This window comes from Arvicola amphibius, chromosome 12 (assembly GCF_903992535.2).
Source record: "Arvicola amphibius chromosome 12, mArvAmp1.2, whole genome shotgun sequence".
NCBI lineage: Eukaryota > Metazoa > Chordata > Mammalia > Rodentia > Cricetidae > Arvicola > Arvicola amphibius.
The window spans coordinates 23558520-23580322 of NC_052058.2; the positions used below are offsets into that span (position 1 = coordinate 23558520).

The 21803-nt window shown below is 44.2% G+C and overlaps 1 protein-coding gene across 3 annotated transcripts in view; it reads left to right on the forward strand.

The window, feature by feature from the left end:
- LOC119827302 (carboxyl-terminal PDZ ligand of neuronal nitric oxide synthase protein-like) overlaps positions 1 to 21803 on the forward strand; it is a 295495-nt gene that overhangs the window by 212169 nt on the left and 61523 nt on the right. For 2 of the 3 annotated variants that reach the window (XM_038348855.1, XM_038348857.2), the window contains one exon: positions 3098 to 3171. In XM_038348855.1, the coding sequence (XP_038204783.1) occupies positions 3098 to 3171 (74 nt within the window). The remainder of the gene's footprint in view (positions 1 to 3097; positions 3172 to 21803) is intronic. The other variant, XM_038348856.1, reaches the window with a different exon arrangement.

Genomic DNA, 21803 nt, shown 5'->3' on the forward strand with positions numbered 1-21803 from the left:
CCAACCCGGCTAAGTAGAATCCTGACTTCCCCACTGCTGGGCTAGAGTCAGGCACCCTATCCCATCAGAGAAAGCTGAAAGCCTTCCATCCTGGCCAATGGTAATGTCTCCTCCCACCTTCTCACCTTATTCCCTGGGTGATGTCAGTGAAGGCCTGTGGGCTCCTGGACTCCCACCACTGCCCAGCAGTAATGAGGCTGCATGCAGCACCAGGTGGAGGATACGTGGAAGGCAAGCACAAAGCACTCTGGCCTCTGTGAGCCAGGTGGGGAGCTGGAGCAGCACCCACAGCAGCAACAACAGAGGCCAGTAGGAAAGCCATCGTTGGCAAGGTGGTGTCTTTCTCTTTCCCCTCTTGGGGCATGGTTGTGGGGTGACACTAAAACAAAGCTTAAATGAATCTCAAATCTTATAATAGTTTAAAGGTCCTGGGTTTCAAATGAAAGTAATTTGCCATTGAAGGAATAAGAAGTATCTCACTTTGAAAAAAAAATAAACTTTATTATAAATTCTTGCAAAGACAACACATCATACAATGAAATTAACCAGACCTGAAGACTGTAAATCTCAGTGGACTTCTATACAGTTAGAATAGCATTCTGAAGATGGGAAAGTAGGAGTAAAATCTCACTCTGCGAGGAAGACAAAAGGTAGGAAGTGTCTTTCCCAGGTTGCCAGATCTGGTAAAGTTACCTGACAAAGACAAAGGGAGGAGTCCTAAAAAATGCTCTTAGAGCAGTCATAGATACTCTTGTTTCTATTTTCATTTTGAGAACATGCCTTAGTATACTACCCAGGTTGCTCTTTAACTCCCGGGGTCAGTGATCCCCCTGCCTCAATTTGTTTGTGTCGCCATGTCCGGCTCCTGTCTGAACAAATAAAAAAGTACAAAGTAGGTACATAAGAAATTAGTTTTAATTAGAACTAAGTAGAAATCTTAGAAACAAAAAAAATTGACAGTTGAAATCAACTCACCAGAAGGCCTCAGCAGCGAATAGTCGACGCTTTATGAATATTGCTGGTTGAGTTGAAAGGTCAGGCAGAACAGATCATGACTACAGTCGTGGCTCAATTTAATGTTCATGTTATATAAAAAAAAATCCACCACCCAGCCCCAAATCAAATCACACCTCATATATTTTATATTGTTCTTTAAATAGTGCGTATAGTAAACTTTTCTAGGTTGGAAATAGCCATCCAGCTATTTGGACTTTAAACCTTAAAAAATATTTCTGCTCATCCACTGGAAAATGGCTCCAATGGATGCTCGTGGAGTGATGAGGCAGCTAATGAAGTGGTGAAGCCGATGGGTTCAGGGTGATGTCCTTACCAAAATACGGCGAGGGCTGTCTTTTCCTCCCATGCTGACCAGACCACAGGTGAGTCAGAGTCAAAGGGCTTCAGAGAATCAGGGTTGCAGGAACAGGTGTCGTATGTACAAAACGTGTCAACTATGATAACAGAAAGTTTGGAAAATGTGTCCAGTAGGGGCTGTTTGTAAACCCTGAAACTGTTTAATAAGGAAGTTCTGAACCTGCTATGTTTATGTTTCTGAAGGGGTTCTTAGAAAATTAATTAGTCTCCCCATTCTGTGCTATTCTAAATAGGCCGTTTAGAACATTGGAGGGTAATGAATAGCCATTATGAAAAAGACTCTTTAAACAATAGTTACAGTTTAGGTATAACTGAAATTTTGTGGGCTGTAAAATTGTTTAAATTGATTAATATTGAGTGCTTGTGAACCAGTCTAAAATCTACCTCTAGTTTTGCATTGATGTTACATTGTCATGGGCTGGAACTGCCTGTACAAGATCACGCCAGCCAAATTCTCAACAGGGATGGAGTAGGGACTCGTGAAGTTCCATCCTCAGCTGAGGAGCTGTTGGCAATTGATGGCATCTAGGAAAGAGAGAGTCAGTTGCATGCTCCCATAGATGGTCCTATTCCTATACCTATACACATCTAGGCTACATTAAATGGACTCCGTGAATATAAATAAAAAAGCTCATGATGTTGGGAAGGAAAAGTATTTAGGTAGGGAAGTGAAAAGAGGGATCAAAACACATTGCATGCATGCATGAAATTCTCAAACAAGTATTTAAAGGAAACAAGTATGTGGGGTGTGTGTGTGTGTGTGTGTGTGTGTGTGTGTGTGTTACTCTTTGGGCCTGATCGTGGTCTTCTGTAATCTCTTGGAGAGCTTTCAAACCTCCATGTTTTAAGAGTGGCTAACCATCCTGCGCCTTCTATTTAAAACCCCACCCCGCTAAAAGACCTCATTTATTAATGCAGTGTTTCCCTGCTCTCTTGAGTCTTTTTTTTTTTTCACAGATGAATGCAATCTCCCCCAGTTTCCCTTGACAACACTATGTATATGTGATAAAGACCAGGAAAGGTGGTGCAGGATTCTCTGTGTCCCTGCACTGGGAGTCAGGCCTGAGGGAAGGTGGCTGATCTCAGGAGCTTTCCCACCACACATTGGGGTGCTGCTCACTTCTTCAGGCTCTTCAGTTTGAGTTTTCTCATCCTCATTTTTCCCTCCTCTGCACATGCTTCAGCAGTCTTTTCTGCCGTCACAGCAAGTTGGTCGCAGCCAGCATGACTATCCTTTTATGAGAAACTGCAAGGGCACTAGTCAACTTACCTGACACATGGGTTCAGTCACTATCCCCTCCCAGAGGAGCCTGGGGCTACATTTCACTTGGGTTGGACAACATTGTCCACGTATTCTGAAGGTTTATCTTTGCCCCTTCTCTGTTTTATTCCCCCTTTTCCACTCCTCTGGATTGATTGATATATAGCCTTCTCCCCGCCCCCTGACTTTCTATAAAGAAATTTAGAGTCCGCCTGTGCTCCCATGAGGCCTTCTTGGCTCCTTCCCATCCTCTGTGCCTGGAGAGACGCTTTCCTAAAGCGCCTGCAGGAAACTGATCAGACCAGACACATGACATTTTCCACTTGTCCTTTTGAAGCAATCAACTCTGAGCCTCTTAGAGGGAAAAAGTCAGGAGCAAATGCGTGTGTTTGCATATGCATTAGTAGCACAATGTGTGCCCTGGTTCTGCCCTGAGGACAAGCCTAACTTATTCATTTACAGCTTCTTTTATTGCAGAAAAAGGAGTGGACATGGGATGAGAGCAAGATGCTGGTGATGCAGGACCCTATCTACAGGTAAGAGCCCAGCCCAGTGCTCAGGAAGATGCAGAGCTCCAGGGACCCTTGCTGTCTCCTGGAGCCATCTCTTTTGCCGGTGGGTGCAGACCAATTTAAATAAAGTACTAATGCCTTTCCCCTCTGAGACCTGTAGATGTAACTATCTTTAAGGTTAAAAGTTTTTGTGGTGATGAATTGCCCTGAGGGGGGTTTGAGGGATCTCTCCTTGCTGTTTAATTCAAATGGCCGCATTGTAATTGGAGACCTTTTCAATTTGTGGGTTTTGTGCTACTTGGAATTCTGTAATTGCATAGATATTGATCATGGGAAAAGAGATAACTGAGTTAGCTCATCTCCCATACTTCCAATTCCCCAGTGCTGTCTCTTCCACTTTTCTTCCTCCTTAGAATTTGAACATAGAGAAGAGGTTTTGGTCATGTGAAAAAGCAAAATGTCCCAAGGACACCCCCAGGACAATGTGTGGCCCCAATGCTTATGATCCTCCAAAAGTTATCTGTGGATAACTTAACCCTCGAGCTGATAGCATGAGGACGGGTGTTATATGGAAAGAATTAGGCCACGAGGGTAGATGTTTGGGATTAGAGAGGTCTCAGAGAGTTATTAGTTTGCTCCTATCACCACACAAGGACAGGGCTCTTGGGTACCATCTGTGGACCAGCAAATAGACCTTCATCAGATACTGAGCCTGCCAGTCACTTGATCTTGGACTCTCCAACCTCTGAAACTGTAAGAAGTACAATATTAGTTACAAGCCATCTGGTTTATGGTATGCTATTGTAGCAACTGGAAATGACACACCCTCAGAAGTTGCTTTCACAATTAGATTGGTACAACTCCCATAGAAGTCCAATGGCTGCCACCCATATGTTTTCTCTAAGGATGAGAAAATCAGTAGCAATAACACAAAACCCAGGGCTGTCCCTGGAACCATGGCATAACCCTGACTTGTGGGTATCATTCTTCCATCCCAGATTCTGCAGATCTACCTCCTCCCTTCTGCCTGTTTTCTCTCCTGGGAAAAGAGTCATCCTTAGGAGAATTTGGAGACCTAGACTTAGACCTTGGCCTTTGCCAACTCTCAGATTATTACCATGCATTTGGTGACAATGTGGGGAAGGGCTCTTGGAAGAGTTGTTTTAGTGTGTTATTGCAACTTGTTTGTTTGCTTGTTAGCTAATTGAATAAATAATTCATCACTAGGCTGTAAGGCTCTTTAAGGAAGGAACTATTCTCTGTTAACCTTTGTATATGGTGCATCAAGCCTGTGCCTGGCCCATGTGAGGCACTTAGTAAGTGGTTAGATAAATGCATTAAATTACGTTATGAAAATTAGTATAAGTTATGGTAATTCACAAGAGGGAACAATTACTTTCTATTTGATTGATGAGAAAAGGCTTTAAAAAACAGATCATATTAGCTTAGAGACTATAAATAGACAAACCACTATACTGTGCATTTTGTAAAAGGAAGAACGTTTTATGTGAATGTGTGGTATCTGTGTGTGCAAGCCACACGAGTGTGAGTGGCTGTCGAGGCCAGAAGAGAACACCACATCACCTGAAGCTAGAGTAACACTCACTGTCTGATATAGATGCTGTAAACTTGGGTCCTATGTTCTCTGGAAGAGCAGCAAGTACTTTCAACACTGAGTCATCTTTTCAGCCCCCAGATAGAGGGTTTTTTGTTTGTTTTTTGTTTGTTTTTTGTTTTTGCACCATGTAAATAAAACAAAGTGACCTTTTGCAGATGTTCACGACTTTTTTTTTTGAGACAGTATCTTTGTGTAGCCCTGACTGTCCCGAAACTCACTATATAGACCAGACTGGACTCAGACTGACAAAGGTCCATGCGCTTCTGCTTCCCAAGTACATGCCTGGCTTGTTCATGAATTTTAATTTTGCCTATTCTTGGTTGGAAGGACTTTCCCATTTCATATATTCTAAACAAACTGTTTACTTTTAAATAGTTTTATTGAGGTAGAATGATATTTCTTTTAAAATGAGAATATCTTCAAACACATAACTTGACAATTTTTGATGTGTATGTACATTTGTGAAACCATCACTTTAGCCAAGAGAGTAGACAATGTTGTCACTCTACAGAGTCACCTTGTGCCCTCTCTCGCCCTTTCTCATCCCCCTTCATATTATGCCGACCCCCCCCCCCCGAATAGAGTCCACTTCATGCTTATGATGGGCGGATCTCTGAGTCCAAGGAAAGCCTGGTCTACAGAGTGGGTTCCACGACAGCCAGAACTACACAGAGAAGCCCTATCTCATAAATAGTTTTTTTTCTAATTATGTTTTTTTAATTTAATTGAATTTACTTATTTGACAGGGTCACATTATGTAGGTCAGGCTGGCCTCACACCTGCAATCCTCCTGCCTTGGACTGCCAAGTACTGGGGTTATAGGCAGGCACTACTATGTCTATTAAGTTTCAGGTTTTGGTGGATTTAAAATTTATCATAAAATCTTTCCCTAACTCAGAGACTTTCTGTTTTCATCTGGGGCATGATAATTTTAGGCCTTATTTATTTATTTATTTATTTAGGTTTTTTGAGACAGGGTTTCTCAGGAGCCAGTCCCGGATCTAGCTCTAGTAGACCAGGCTGACCTCAAACTCACAGAGATCCGCCTACCTCTACCTCCCTAGTGCTGGGATTAAAGGCATCAGCCACCACTGCCTGGCAGTTTTAGGTTTTATGATCATGCAAATGGTTCAGTTTGGTTCCATGTGAGGAGTGGACTAAGTAGACCTCCTCCCCTACTCCATCCACTGTCTTCTGATCACTTCTGTCTAACACCCATGGATAGCCAGTTATCTTGACCCCATTTGTTGAAGGTTATCCTTTCTCCACTCAACTGTCATTGCATCTGTATTAGAAATCAGTGAGCCATTTCTTTATGGTCAGTTTCTATTCTGTTCATCTAATTATATTGATTATTGAAATTTCATAGTAATGACCCTCCAACTCTCTTCTATTTCTGAGGTTTCCTTCAATTTGTGTAGTATATCTTTTCCCATCTATTCATTTTTAGAAAGAAAAATATACTCTGAAGAGGGGAACATCAGGAAATTTTTAAATGAGTATTTCTTCGCTTCAGAACACATGCACACATTCTGTCTCTCCTGTCTCTCCCTCTCTCTCCCTTTCTCTCCCCATCCCTCCTTCCCTCTCTCCCTCCCTTTCTTTCAGAAACACACACACACACACACACACACACACACAGAGAGAGAGAGAGAGAGATTTTTAAGTGTTAAGATTTGATAGACTATTCTAGATGCTATATTTACTTCTACAATGTGGAATTTAATGGTTCTTAAAAATTGCATCATGTTATCATTTGTTTATATAACTAACTATGACAGGTCTTAGCTTGTGGTAGTTTCTAGACTTTTAGGAATATTTAAAGTAGTTGCTTTAAATCCTATTTTCTGTGTTCTTTAGTGTTAAGGTTTTCTTAGCCTAAATACAGAAATGAAGACACTATGCCTACATATCACTGTGGTAAGGACTTGGCTGTGGAATGTAGACTTGCACAGTTGGGGGGAGCTGCATATAGAAGGTCCAAAAAGGGTCAGAGAAAAAGCCTTCACCCACCTTGCCTGCTGTGGGTTCTGAGTCAGAGCATCCGGGAGCATCCGGGAGCCTGAGTTAGAGTCTGCTAGATTTCACCTGCAGAGGGGCCAAGTGCAGGGTCCATGCAAGGCTGCTGGCTCTTCCTGGCAATGCAGTAAAGCTTCTGATGTCAGACCTAGGCCACTGCTATTCAGCAGAGCTGACATCTGTGAAGGAGAGCTGGACGCAGGACATAAAAAAGTGAGGACAAGCTCCAAAAAGTCATTCGAGAGACCCGTGATGCCCAGATGCGCCCTCTAACCCCTGATGATCTCCAGAAGAGGACGGCTGCTTTCTCTCTTTTTTTAATTTTTTTAAATGATTTATTTAACTTTATGTTCATTGGTGTGAAGGTGTCAGATCTCGTGGAACTGCATTTTCAGACAGTTGTGAGCTGCCATGTGGGTGCTGGGAATTGAACCCGGGTCCTCTGGAAGAGCAGTCAGTGCTCTTAACCGCTGAGCCATCTCTCCAGCCCCTGCTGCTTCTCTTCCACCATCCAAATTTCTCACTAGTCTGTCTGATGGGCAGCCCCAAAAAAGGGATCTTTGGGGGAAGAAGATCCTGGAACACATAGGTTTAGCTTGGTCGAATTCACTCGGTAAGAATTTATACAGCAACCTAGTAGCAGGCTGACTCTCCCTCCTAGTTTTCTATGCGTGTGTGGCTTTAATGAGAATATCTTCTTCCAAGTCACACATGAAATAAAGCAGAGCTGGCCCTGGGAAAGGAAGAGCACGAGGGCTTTATTGTTGTTTTGTTTTCAACTCTTTGCCAGCCTTGGATTTCATTTCCTTCATGAGGATGCTTGTTTTACCTTTTATTTTAAATGACATAGTTCCTAGGATAAAAATAAGTTCAATAGTGTATTTACTTATTTCGCATTGTGGAAACCATTGCCTTTGAATTGTAGTGTGACTGCCTGGAACTCACCTCTCCTACACTCATACTGAGCACAGGCAGAATTAGCATATTTGACTACATCCGCCCCTGTGGTATTTATATTCCTTGCTACTAGAGATTGAACTACAAACAACCCCCCTACTTTTTTTTCCCTTAATGCTAGAGGAAGTAAATTAATATGACTCAAAGTCTTTGAGTAATTCTCCAGTTCTTTCAATGACCAAACCATGTAGATTTGTTCCCAACAGGCTTCCAGACAGTTCTCAGAAATGACATTAATATCCAAACAGCTGCTGTGCTAATTTGAAGTCAGGCAGGTGTATTCCAGTGTTGATCTTCCACCTCCATCCATGCTTTGATTCTTGAGTGAGAAATCAGTTACTTTGGGGCTTCCTGGAGAGGGAGGAAAAAGTGCATAGAAAACTGCTTGGCACTGGGATAAACAGTGGTATTTCATGCTGAGGCCAGTTGGGAGACAGAAACCATAGCAATTTAAACCGAGTTTTCTAATAATTATTAAACTATTAAGCTGCTTGCATAAGCAATAGGTTATCAAATGGAAATCCCAGTGTCAATTCCCTAAGAATTGTTGACTAGGAATGTCCCTGGGTTTCCCAAGACAATACAAGCAGTTACTGAAGACACTTCATACCTTGGTGACAGGGCATAGAGAAAGAAAGTTGGAACTGGGCAGGAAGCTTCCTCTCTGCCGTGTAGCAACCATAGTGCCGGAAGGTATTATGCAGGATGTTGGATAAGAATCAGCTGCAGTCCTAATCAGCTGTGACCCTTGTGGACTGACAACCAAACAAGATGAATTCACTGGTCCAATAGACTGGCAAGTCTATTATGAGAATGCCCTACTTAGCTTTGTCTACTTGACACAGCCCAGAGTCATCTGAGAAGGGAGTCTCAGTTGAGGGGTTGCCCAAATCAGAATGGTTTGTGAGCATTGTCTTGATTGCTAGTTGATGTAGGAGGGCCTGCCCACTGCGGGCAGCATCGTCCCTGGGAAGGTGGTCCTGGACTATATAAGAAAAGCTAACAAATATGAGCCAGCAATCAGCATTCCCTCCATGGGTTCTGCCCTGATGTCCCTCAGTGGTGGACTGTTGCCTAACAATGTTAGCCCAATAAATGTCTTCCTCCCCTAAGTTACTTTTGGTCATGGTGTTTATCACAGCAACAAAATAAAGCTAGGACAAGGAGCAACCAGCCACTTTCTGATGCCTATTCCACAGGAGGGAATGGGCATGTGGTGCTGTAAACTTGGCTACAGTCCATGGCTGGGAGTGGTGGTAGGCCTTAGTGCTAAGCTACGGTTGCTTCTTTGCTAAATGAATATGGTGTGCCTGTCTAATTGGCTTCTAATGAAGATCTGTGCTCATAGAATAGTCAGTTTTGGTCAGAGAAACTCTTTATCAGTGGTGACTGCAGAAAACCATAACTGATCAAAGTACAGAGAATAAACCACTGTCGAAGTCTGGACACACTGGGGCATCTCTATCCCGCCTCCAAGGCTCAGGGAACATTGTAGAAGAAGAGATAGAAAAAAAATGTTAGAGCCAGAGAAAGGGGGGGGGTAGATGTGTGGAGCCCTGGCTTCTGGACATGACCTGGCTGCTGAATTCTTTAACTCACAGCATCTCTGATTACTTCCATAGGATCTCTAAAAGACCAGGGGCTGTCACCACCCTGGCTTAGAAGATAAGGAGGCTTTCAGGGCTGCCTTAGTTGCTTTGTTATAAAATACCCTGACAAAAGCAACTCAAGGGAGAATGGGTTTACTTTGTGTCACAGTTTAAGGGTACAGCCCACCATGGCAGAGCAGTGACAACAGGAGGATCTTGAGGCAGCTGGTCACATCACAGGCACAGTCAAAAGCCAGAGAGTGCTGAATGCTTTGGCTGACCTCAGTTGCCTTTTATGCAGTATCTAGGGTTCTGAGTCAGGGAAAGGTATCACCCACAGTAGCCAAGTCTGCCCACCTCAAGTAACCAAATCAAAATAATCCTCCACTGGCATGCTTAGGGGGTCATCTCTCAGATGGTTTTAGATCTGACCAAATTGACAATTGAAAGCTGGGCCGTGATGGCACACACCTTTAATCCCAGCACTCAAGAGGCAGAGGCAGGCAGATCTCCATGCATTTGAGGCCAACCTGGTCTACTGGGCAAGTTCCAAGACACTCAGCGCTATACAGAGAAACTCTGTCTCAAAAAACAAAAACAGAATAAAAATCTGACAATTGAAATTAACCATCACAGGGCTCCGACCCTCCCTCAAGATTTGTATGTAGATAATGGTTAATTGGAAAGAGGCATTTTCTTCAGTGTGTTGTAGCCACTAGTAAGGTGTGTGTGCCCCTATAAACAAAGTTTTACTCACTCTTGTACCTGTAACAGTCCTAAAGAAAGTCTTTGGTTCACAAAAGTAAACAAATAAATAATGACATGTATGTAGAAGTACGAGATTAGTTAAGAAGAGGATTCGGGGAAGAAGGAGAGGAACAAAATAGAACAGTGGGAATGTGTGCAAACATAATCAGAATACATCATCTGTGTAAATGTCAGACTTAATAAAATTCACTATTATGTATAATTAATATGTGTTAATTTTATTAGTCAAGGTCCTAGGAACAAAACTGAAGTCCCCAAAACAATACAGGCAATTTCTACTGTTTTTGGTTACCCACCAGAACTGGTTAATAAGATCCTGTTACTGAAGACACTTGGCTTGTTCCTCATGGCTTGCTCAGCCTGTCTTATAGTACTGAGGACCAGCAGCCCAAGAGTGGCACTGCCCATAGTAAGCAGGGTCTTCCCACATCAATCATCAATCAAGAAGATGCACCCAGGTTTGTCTGCAGGCCAGTTTTGGGGGGGTGGTATTTTTTCAAGTGTAGCTTCCTCTTCCAAAATTATAGCTTCTGTTGGGTTGACATAAAGTTAGCCAGCATAGATGTTTCCTCACATTCAGGAAAGACACCAAATTTCAAGCAAAGATAGTTTTTTCTTAAATTGTGAGCTTATAGCAATAAACCTCTAGAATTCATAGGACAAAGATTTTTCGGCATGCCTTGGAAAAAAAAAATCTATTGCCTGATATGCCACTTAATTTTAACTGTCAATTTGGGAAGCCTACACTCACAAGAATAAAGTCTTAACTGAGGATGTGTCTAGAGCAGGTTGCCCTGTGGGTGTGTCAGTGGGGAATGGTTTTGCTTGTGAATTCATGTGTGAAGTACTAGCCCACTATGGGTAGCACCACTCCCTAGGCATGGGGTCTTCTTTGATCTCGTCTGAGCAGGAAAGGATAGATGAACAGCAAATAAGCAGCATGGGTGTATTTGTGTCTGCTCTTGCCTGTGGTTGTGATGTGACCAGCTGTTCCAAATTCCTGCCACAGTGACTTCCGCAAGTCACCATCATAACGTGGGGTGGTAAGCCAAATATACCTGTTCTCACTGCAGTTGCTCTTGGTCAGGGTATTTTATTGCAGGAACAGAAAAGAAACTAGAACATCTGGAAAGAAACATACTTTTTAGGAGAACAGAGAGAGAAAACAGTGAATTATTGTTAAGAATATGCGAAGTTAAGTACCTGTCAAGTGCTGAAGCTTAGAAAGAGCTCCTTAAAACATTTTAATCGTGAAAATCAAGCAGGAAAAAAAATCCTAGGTAACCTTAGTGGAGAGGCTTAGAAATAAGAGAGCATCCATTCTGAAAGGATAAATTTGGGCCGAAGAGTTAAGACAGAAGAAAAGATGATGTGAGGACATCTGGGTGAATGGTCGAAGGAGCTCCTTCAGTTACTTGGCAGCGGAAGGATGAATTGTAATGTGATGAACTGTAACTTAATGATGAGGTGGAGTAGAAATCTGTTTTAGGAAGAAGAGATAGTAATATGGTCACAAAGGCAAGAAGAGCAGTTCGTAGGGGACAAAGAAAGATTGGTGGTCTCTAAAGTATAGACAACTTTGGAGTGTTCCTGTTTTTAGGCATATAATGACACACAACTCAGACCTCAGATAGCTAGCTATGAGAGATGGTAGGTGAACTAATCTCCAGTCACTTCGAGGTTTTATTGTGGCTCACAATTCAGGTATTTCTGTTGGTTTGAACCTCCAGTGAAGGTTGCTTATGACTGAAGCACATACTGGAGTCAGTGGTCACATCTTGAGCCAGGGAAAGGGAAGAGAGAACATGGGTGTAGATTCCATAGTCTCCTTTTGGGGGACATCTCTAGTGACCTGTGTAGTCTCCTATAAGACCCCAATTCCCAAAGACTGTCACCAACCAGGTATTACACTAAGTAAAGACCATGGCTTTACAAATGAACTGTTGAGGGCACAGCCAAACCCATAGCACCTTCCTCTAAACCACCACAAGCCAACTTAAATCCTGGCATGCAGTCCATTTCCACTGGACTCTGGAAGGAACCCAGGCTACAGAACGTCCTGAAAGGTCAGAGATGGAGGTGTAGACCTGGAGCTTGAGCCAGCCCTTGCTTATGATGTCTCCTAAATGAGTGTTGCTATTTGCAGATTCCTGGACTGTTTCTCGATTGGGCGCCTTTTCCTCCTCCTGCTTCTACCTCCCATTATCTAGGTTCTTACGGGGCCTCTGCTAAACTGGAAGCGCTGCTATCAGGAGTGTGAAGGCCGCCCGGCTGAGGGATCTCTCCCTAACTCTCCTGTGTCATTTCTGGACAGCTCATTTGACAGATATAATTGTTCTATCACTCTAACCATGAGTAATGCTTCATGAAGAGTTGATGTTTTTATTTCTCCCAGCTTTGAGACCTTTCCTTGACAGTTTCTCATACATATGCATGAGTAAGAATAGCTCACCCAATTTTCTGCATGGAGAACATTTTGAAAAGAACCGAGAAGGGGGGGGGAGGAGAGCATTCATTTTGTCTGGCTTCGGTTACCGCCCACAGCTGCCCTGTGATCCCTTGTTCACTGTGGTAGAAATCCTCACTAATGTCTCCGCCCTTTTCATCTCCTATTACTTGTCAACCCTATACCTTTACTGCCTGTGGGAGACCCCTCCCCAATGAGAGTCCCCTTGTCCCTTAAAGCATCCTCATACCGCTGCCAGCTGTGTCTGTTCTGGACCCCACCCTCACTCGTGGTCAACTTCAGCTCCTGTCTTTTCTTTTCTCAATCTCAATGGCTCCCTGCCCCTCTTCACACATGTTCAGCTGCCCCCTGCCCTGAAATAGCCACCCTTCAGTCCTGGTGATCTCATGTAAGTAAAGTGTTTAATCTAGTTCTTCTTTATCATTAAAACATCAGGAGTCAGATAGTGGGGTAAAAACTTAAATGATCAGAGAAGCTGCGGAGAAGCCACCAGTGACCTCCTACCTCTTCTCTTCCTCTCTCTAAAAGGGCAGAGATCCTCTTTAAGCCCTGCCTTTTTACTTTCTGGCTCTCTATCTGTCCTCAGTCCTCCAAAATCTCTGTGGTTAATTTTGGTCAGCTAGGGTTCTGCAATGTCTTTATTCCTCTTCATGGGGTGGAAAAGGACCCCCGTATTCTAGTGGTGCTTGGCGAGTCTCAGTAAACACCTAGAATGGCCACCGAGTCTCTGCCAAGGATTGATGACTCGTCCATCACTAGCTGCAGCCTCTTGCTCTATTGGGCAGGTGTCTGACCTTTCTTTTCCTCTGTCTTCCTTCCTTTGCTTTCATTGCTTCTTTTCCAGTCAGGATATGCTACTCCGTAGAGAGCAATGGGGGTGGAAATACTAAAGGACTTAGCACTTATCCTACAGGCTTTCGCTCTGGCCTCTACTCCCTATGACAGGCTTCAGACAGATGTTCGGTGAAATGGGATGCAAACGTAAGGGTTTTTTACACTCCTTTATCATGGAGTATGTGTACATGGTGTGTATACATGTGGGTGGGACATACATGAAAGTCAGGAGACAACTTGGTGGAGTTGGTTCTCTCCACTTTTGTGTGGGCTCCTGGGAGCCAGCTCAGGTCACCAGACTTACACTGCAAGTGCCTTTACCTGCTGGACTGGTCAGTTTTTGTCAGTCTGACACAAACTTGGACATATCTGGGGAGAAGGAATCAGGACTGAGAAATTGCCCTCATTAGATTGGCCTCTAGACAAGCCTGCAGGGGCGTTTTCTTGACTAATGGTTAACGTGGCAATGTCAGGCTCCATATGGGCGGTACCACCCTGAGGCGGGTGATTCTGGGCTGTATAAAAAAGGAAGCTGAGCAAACTATTGGGGCAAGCCAGTCAACAGCATTCCTTTATGGCCTCTGCTTTCATTCCTTCCTCAAGCTCTCACCCTGACTCCCCTACGTGATAAACCCTAGCCTAGCCTGTAAACTGAAATAAAACTTTTTTCTTCCAAGTTACTTTTGGTCATGATGTTCTGTTACTGCAAAAGAGAGCAAACTAAGACACCTGCTGAGCCATCTGGGTACCCCTCAGACAAAAAGTTTTTTAAATGCCCAAATAATGTATATTTGTTGTATAAAATAAAATACTAGTTTCTTAAGGGGGAAGCTATCAGTACCCCCAGCATCATCGATGTGTATGGTGTATCCATCTTAACTTCCTGTTTAGGATACTGTATCTGCAAATATATGGTTACTCTGGTTTTTTTCAAAGCTCAGTATAATTCTACATTGCAAATTTCCCATGATGCCTTTGGCTCTGAAAGAGCCAAAGCGAAGGCAGCATTGCAGGGAATCTCACCTGGCTTGGAGGGCAATGTACAATAAATGGGGGGACACTCGGTTCAACAAGATAAACACAGGAAAGGTTGCCTCGTGATCTGAATATAATAGGAGATATCAGTGTAGGACCAAAACAGGTGAGAGCAGCAGAAATGCACCAACCGTGAGTTCTTCTAGGCATGGACCAGATCAGTGATGTCTGAGTATAGAGAATAAATGAAGGAGGGAAAGGAGGGTCCAGTCACCTCCCATTGGAACTTCAATACTTACCTAATGTTGATGGAGCGGCGGGGCTGCATCCCGCCACCCGGCTAGCTTTAAACGGAAACTGTATTCTTTTTGTTGTTGTTGTTGTTGTTTCTTGTTTTTCGAGACAGGGTTTCTCTGCAGCTTTAGAGCCTGTCCTGGAGCTAGCTCTTGTAGACCAGGCTGGTCTCGAACTCACAGAGATCCGCCTGCCTCTGCCTCCCGAGTGCTGGGATTAAAGGCGTGCGCCACCACCGCCCGGCCGGAAACTGTATTCTTTTAAACGTTGCCTGGCCCATTAGTTTCAGCCTCTTATTGGCTAATTAACCCATATTTTGTAATCTGTGTAGCACCACGAGGTGGTCGCTTACCAGGAGAGATCTTAACCTGTGTCTGTCTTGGAGAGGAGAAGCATGGCGACTGCCTATGGTGACTGCCTGAAGCATCTGCCTTCTCTCTCCCAGAATTCTGTTCTGTCTACTCCGCCTACCTAATTTTCTGTCCTACTAAAGGGGCCAAGGCAGTTTCTTTATTAACCAATGAAAGTAACACATAGACACTCCTCCATCGACCTAACTGTCCTTTCTGTCTCTTGTGGCATCCCACTTGATTGGAAATTCAGTCCTGTTCAACAAATAGAACTTTGTGTCACACCCTTAGCTTAAGCACTGTGGAGGCAGAGACCATGCCTGCTTTGTCTACTTCTGTGTCTCCAGTGCCTGGAGAGATCCTTAGTAGATAACAGGGATTCAGGATCATTGCATGATGAAAGCGGGGGTAGGCTAGGTCTGCTCCTTTGCCATGCTAAAACATTCATTTCAGGGCTGAGGTCCTAGCTTAGAAATAGAGTGCTTGGGTAGGATGTGCAAAATCCTATGTTATTCAGTGGGTAAGGACACTTACTGTTCCTGTAGAGGACATGAGTTCATTTCCCAGTACCCACATGGTGGCTCAACCATCCATAAGTCCAGTTCCAAGAAATCTAATGCCCTCTTCTCACCTCTGTAGGCACCAGGCATACATGTGGTTCACATACATACAGAGACATGCAGACCAAACATTATGCAGGAAAAGCACACATGAAATAAATAAACCTAAAAATTAATTTCTTTTAAAGATCCTGTGTTGGATCCCCAGCACCATCAAAATAAGTAAGTTAATAAATATAATCTTTAAAATGTTTGTTTCAGGAAGGCCATTAAGCTTACTTATCCTCTTGGTGGCTGTCTTAGTCAGTATCCTGTGCTGTAAAGAGCCACGGTGACCAAGGGAGTCACCTTATAAAAGGAAGCATTTAACTGGAGGCTTGCGTACAGTTTCAGAGGGTTAGTCCATGACCGTCATGTCTGTGCATGGCTCAGACTTGGTGCTGGAGCAGTAGCCAAGAGCCTGTATCCCGATCAGTAGGTAGCAGAGAGAGCGTGAGACTGGGGCAGGTGTGGGATTTTGAAAGCTCAAAGCCCAACCCCGGTGACACACACCTCCAACAAGACCATGCCTCCTACCCCTTCCCGAACAGCTCCACCCACTGGGGACGAAGCATTCAGATAGATGAGCCTGTGGGGGCCTGTCTCAGTCAGACCACTACAGTGGCCTTGTCCTTCATGGTGGCCTAAGAGCAGCCCAAGAGTGGCACAAAGCCCACTGAAGAGCAAGTAAGCAGGCGTGGAAGACAGCTGAAACAGACTTTAGCAGCCTCTCTGGGCCTGACCTTACAGGGCATCTCTTACATTAATGAAGAAAAATCCAATTAGGCCAACGGTAGCAACCGTCACATAATTAAACATTGTCTTCCAGGGAGAGGATTACTCTGTGGAGGAAGAAGCAGGAAACTGGGGAGCCAGGTTGGGGCCAGCTCTGCTATGAAATGATTTTCATTACTCGGTGCTTCATTTTCTCCTTAAACATGCCAAGAGAATTGATTTAGAGCTTTGTGAGGCGCTGAGGAATCTCAGAGGGGAAAGTGTGTGTGCCAAGCGAAACCCCTCGCTCCCTGCTGCCAAGCAGGCATTGTCCTGGGCCTTCATTGCGTGGTCTTGACACTCCCTAGGATATAAGTATCTTTGAAAATCTGATTAGAGCTGGAGGATGCATATTCTTGTACACTCCAGGCCATTTTATCACCACAGCCTTTCAAGTGCTGGAATTATAGGTATGAGCTACTATGCCCAGATCAGAATTTTCAATTTTAGGGAAATTTGGGGACCTACTGTCCTGCAGACCCATGAACCCCAAGGAATAGCCTTTCATGACACTAAAGGTTCAGTGTCATCTTTAAAATTTTACTTTTGAAGCCAAGAAGATTTGCCATGAGCTCTCTCCTACTTCTCAGACTGGTTAGGAGCTAGTAAGCAAAACCAAAAATCAAAGCTATCGAGTTTTCTTAACAATTTAATGTTTAAATGACGATTGACTCCTTCACCAGTCCGGGAGCCATTTATAGCTTGATAGAGGAGTTTCTCTATTCAGAACAAACCAATCTTGTGTTGTTGAGTTTCAAATAGCTTTAAAGGCTCGGATTTGCATAAGGGGTAGCCTTGATGGTGTCCTCGGTGTCCTTGGGATCTTTTGGATTCTGAGGAAGTTGGCATAAGGCCTGGTCTAAAGAGCAGGTGATGTCTTGGTGATACAGTGATAAGGCTTACCGCCTTCCAGAGACAAAAAAAAATCATAGCTCATGAGGAGGGCTATTGCGTAACCAACCTTAAAGGCAAATGAAGAGCCATTGACTTGGTGATATAGTCCCTTGCCGACAGATCTTTACTATTAATAGACAGCTTCTAGGATGACAATGAGTCGTGTCACTGCTTAGCCCACATTGGCCACTTAAGATACTTTCCATTGAAAACCAGTCTAGACACTATAACAGTGCCCTGTTTTCTGGCCTGGCTAGTAAGCTTTCTGTGGGCTCTTCCTTGTTGTCTTAACACTGTTGGGAGCATCACTGGATTGTGGCCTTGGGTTTTCTTTCTGGTAGTCCCTTAAACGGGATGGGATGGTAGAATAAGATGGGACATGATAGGGAATGATGGGATGAAGGATGAGATGGACAGGGAGTTGGGATGAGATGGAGGATGAGATGGGACGAATAGGAGTTGGCTTGTCTATGTCCTCTATCAAGAGATTTTGAGGTGCGGACTCTTAAAGAATCACGGCTTTTCCAAGGTGCTGGCAGCAGTCAAGATCAAAGTATGATTAATTAAGTATTCTCTGTGTTTGGCTTAACATTTCTGCCTGTCGGATTCTTATCCATCTTTCAAAAGGTTTATTTTAAATATCACACCCCACAGGAACCCCTCATTTCATCCCTACCTTCACAGTGGAGATGTTATCTTTTCCCTTGCTTTGTGGTGTTTTGGGGACAGGTTCGTGCTATATAGTCTTGGTTGGCCTGGAACTTGCTCTATAGCTCAGGTTGGCCTCAAACTCAGCAGCAATTCTCCTGTCTCAGCCTCTTCAGTGCCCTTAAGATAATCTCTTTGGTAATAGTTGTTTATCTGTCCAATACATTTTAGCAGGAACAACATTTGATGGTCAACAAGATGGCTCAGTAGGAATACTTGCTGTGTAAACCTAAAGACCTGAGTTCAATACCCAGAATGCCTGTCAAAGTGGCAAGAGAGAACTAACTCCAAAAATTGTCGTCTGACCTCCATACATGTACTGTGACCTTCATATACCCACACACCACACATACCTCTCTCTCTCCTGCCTTCCCTCCAGCTCCGCCCTCCCCACAGCCCCAGTGATGAATAAAATAAAATTGTAGGGAAATGGGACTGCAACTTAATGATCACCCGGGCTGCTTGACCTCCATCTCTTACACATAACAGTGCTCAGTGCATATTTGTTCAATTTAATTGATTTCTTCTTGAATCTTTACAAAATTCCCCCAAAGTAGAAATGATCCTTCTTCAAACCTAGGTCTAAGATTGGATAAATAGATGGGCTGACCAATCAACATTTCACTCAACACTGAATTTCTCCCCTGTATGCAAGTGTTTGAAGAATAAAACCAACACTAATGTTAGATCAAGAAAATGTGTGTCCTAACAGAAAACAAGCCACTGATTAATTACTATTCCGAAGAACATTGCAGTTGGGGACAGGGAGAAACAAGGGTCAAACGATCGTGCTCACTGTTGCTCAGACAGCCCAGCACCTCTTACTGCTGTGGGATTAACAGCCGGGCAGGCTGCCTTTGAAAATGCCCACGCTCCTTCCTGCAGCTAGTGGAGGGTGCCTGGCTAAGACCCCTGGCTGTGCATTCATCACTTTGCCTGACTGTGTGTTATCTTGGCCTCTGACTTCACCTCCTGTTCTGTTTGTTACAATCTCACTGATAATTCCTGACATTCAGAGAGTAGGAGAAAGGATGAAATCATAAAAGCTAGTAAGTGGGCTCATCTTATTCTTATTAATGGCCCTCATGAAATATTTTCTTTTGGAGGAGATAAGCAGGAAGACCCCCAGAATGACAACTCCCAGTAGTTATGATGTGTGTATGGGATCGTTGTCTACTTTTAGCACATAATTAATCTTTGAAGATGGGAGAAGCTACGGGTACGTTTCCTCCTGTATTTGGGGCAATATCCAAATAATAGGAGAGTACTCTGGTCAGTCTGCTGTCGTACCCAAACTTCGGTGTATGCCAGTGTGTGAACATGTGCATGGGTAAGAATCCTTTATTAGGAAAAGAGCTAAGCCTAATCTTCCCAATTGCCTTTGTTCACTGAAGGAAAAACTAAGCCCTAAGGAAATAATTAAGCCTGTCAGACACCTCAGTTGATGAAGAAGAATTTGACAAGCTAACTCTAAAAGAGAAACTCCAAGTGTTCAGAAGCCAAGTCCCAAGAGAGTCTTGCCTGGAGCCTGGCCTCCTGGTGTATCCAGCTTCCACGTTTACACAAGCCTGGTTCCTCAGGAGTTCAGTGCCAGGATAAGCCAATACGCATCTCCTCTTGATTCTGCCTGCTTTCCTTCAGACCCAGGTCACGTTTCTGCTAGCTGTCTCCACCCTCAGAAGAGCCAACTAAGTAATGGACAGGTGAATAGCTTTGATCAGGACACTGTCCTCAAACTCGTGCTGACCCTTGCTGCCACCAAGCCAACTCCTATTTCCACATCAAACAGCTCCAGCTCCCTGTCAGGGAAAAGCTGGACTGCTTCAAAAGGCTGCCAAGGAGCTGTCTGAGGAAGGGAGAAGGAGTCAAGGCCAGCGCCCACCATAGTGGCAGATCATCCTCTTGAGGTGACTCGTCCACTTAGACCCTGTCTTCTGCTGCCTCTAAATCTTGAGCCATCATATGCTGTGTAATTTCCCTGGGTCCTGAGACTTGTGTCTCTGTCTCCATGTCTCTGTTTCTCTCTGTCTCTGTTTGTTTGTCTGTCTCTCTCTCTGTGTATGTGTGTTTCTGTCTCTGTCCACATCATCTGTCTGTGTGTATGTATGTATTTATGTGTCTCCCTCTTCCTCTTTCTCTCTGTGTCTTCCTCTGTGTGTGTCTGTCTCTGTCTCTCTCTGTCTATCTGTGAGTGTGTTTCTCTGTCTCCCTGTCCATGCCCCCTTGCTGGCTGGCTCTGTGTGTGTCTGTGTTTGTGTGTGTGTGTGTATGTGTGTGTGTCCCTCTCTCTCTGTCTCCCTCTCTGTGTGTGTCTGTCTCTGTCTCTCTCTGTGTATCTCTTTCTCATCATGTGTGTGTGTATCTGTCTGTCTGTCTGTCTGTCTGTCTGTCTGTCTGTCTCTATGTCTGTCTCTGTGTGCATCCAGTATCTTTCATGTGAGTTTTTGGCATTTAACTCAGGTTCAATCACTTTACTGGCTGAGCTATTGTCCAAACTCATTCTCTCCTTCCTTCTTTCCTTCCTTCCTCCCTTCCTTTCTTTCTTCCTTCCTTCCTTCCTTCCTTCCTTCCTTCCTTCCTTCCTTCCTTCCTTCCCTCCTTTCTTTCTGTTAATACACTCCTATAAAAGAAAAATAACTCTCAGCCCCTCAGTCTTGCCCTATTGCTACTAAGCTCTTTAACTAATTGCATTTGCTGTCTGTCTTTCCAAAACTCCCTTGAGCTTTTCAGCTCCTTCTAACTGGGCCTTCCAAGTAACTCAGCCAAGATGGACCTTGCCAAGGTCACCCACCAGTGATGTCTCACTAGGTCTCTTTCTATTGACACCCAGTGGGAGCTCTGATGTGGCCCTTCAGTCCTTCTCAACCCTTCCTGAATCTGTCATTGCTGTGATGGTCCTTCTCTGGGTCCGTCGCTTGATCCCAGCTACTGGTTCTGTGTTGCAAGGTTATAGAGCTCTTAGGAGGTGGGGCCTAGCTAGAGAAGTCGTGTTGCTAAGAGCAGGCCTTTGAAGGTATAGTGTAGTGAAGATGGGCGAGCAGGTGTGCTTTTAGTCCCGCCCGGATCCCACACGGCTAGCTTTACACCCAAAATAACAACACACAAACTGTATTCACTGAAATACTGCTTGGCCCATTAGCTTCAGCCTCTTACTGGCTAACTCTCACATTTTGATTAACCCATATTTAGTAATGTGTGTAGCACCACGAGGGGTGGCTTACCAGGAAGATTCTAGCCTACATCCATCTTGGGTCGGAGCTTCATTGCATCTGACTCACTTCCCTTCTTCCCAGCATTCTGTTCTGTCTACTCCACCCACCTATGTTCTAACCTATCAGGCCAAGCAGTTTTCCTTATTAATTAACCAATGAAATCAACAGATTGATAGAAGACCCTCCTCCATCAGTATAGCTCAACCCTAGTTCAGGTCTAGCTCCTTCTGCTTCCCAAGATGTGAGAAATCCCAGCTATAAGTCCCTGCACAATTTCACCTCTCAAATTTGACGTGTCCATCACCAACCACACTCTGTCCCTTCCTTCCCTGCCTTCCCAGCCTCCTTTTCCCTCTTTGTCCCTTTCTACCAAGCATCCCACAATAGAGTTATCTTCCTCCCAACTGAGGAATGCTCCAAGCCCATCATCTCCTTGCCATTCACTCAGTCAGCTATGTCAGACCCTTCTTTCCTCTTCCTGTCAGGGATGCCCAAGCCTGTCCCCTTACACCTGTGATTGCAGCCTTTGCTTAGGACTTGGGCATCTCTTGCTTTGTCTCAAGCTGCTCAGTCTAGCCTTGCTGACTATTCTGCATAT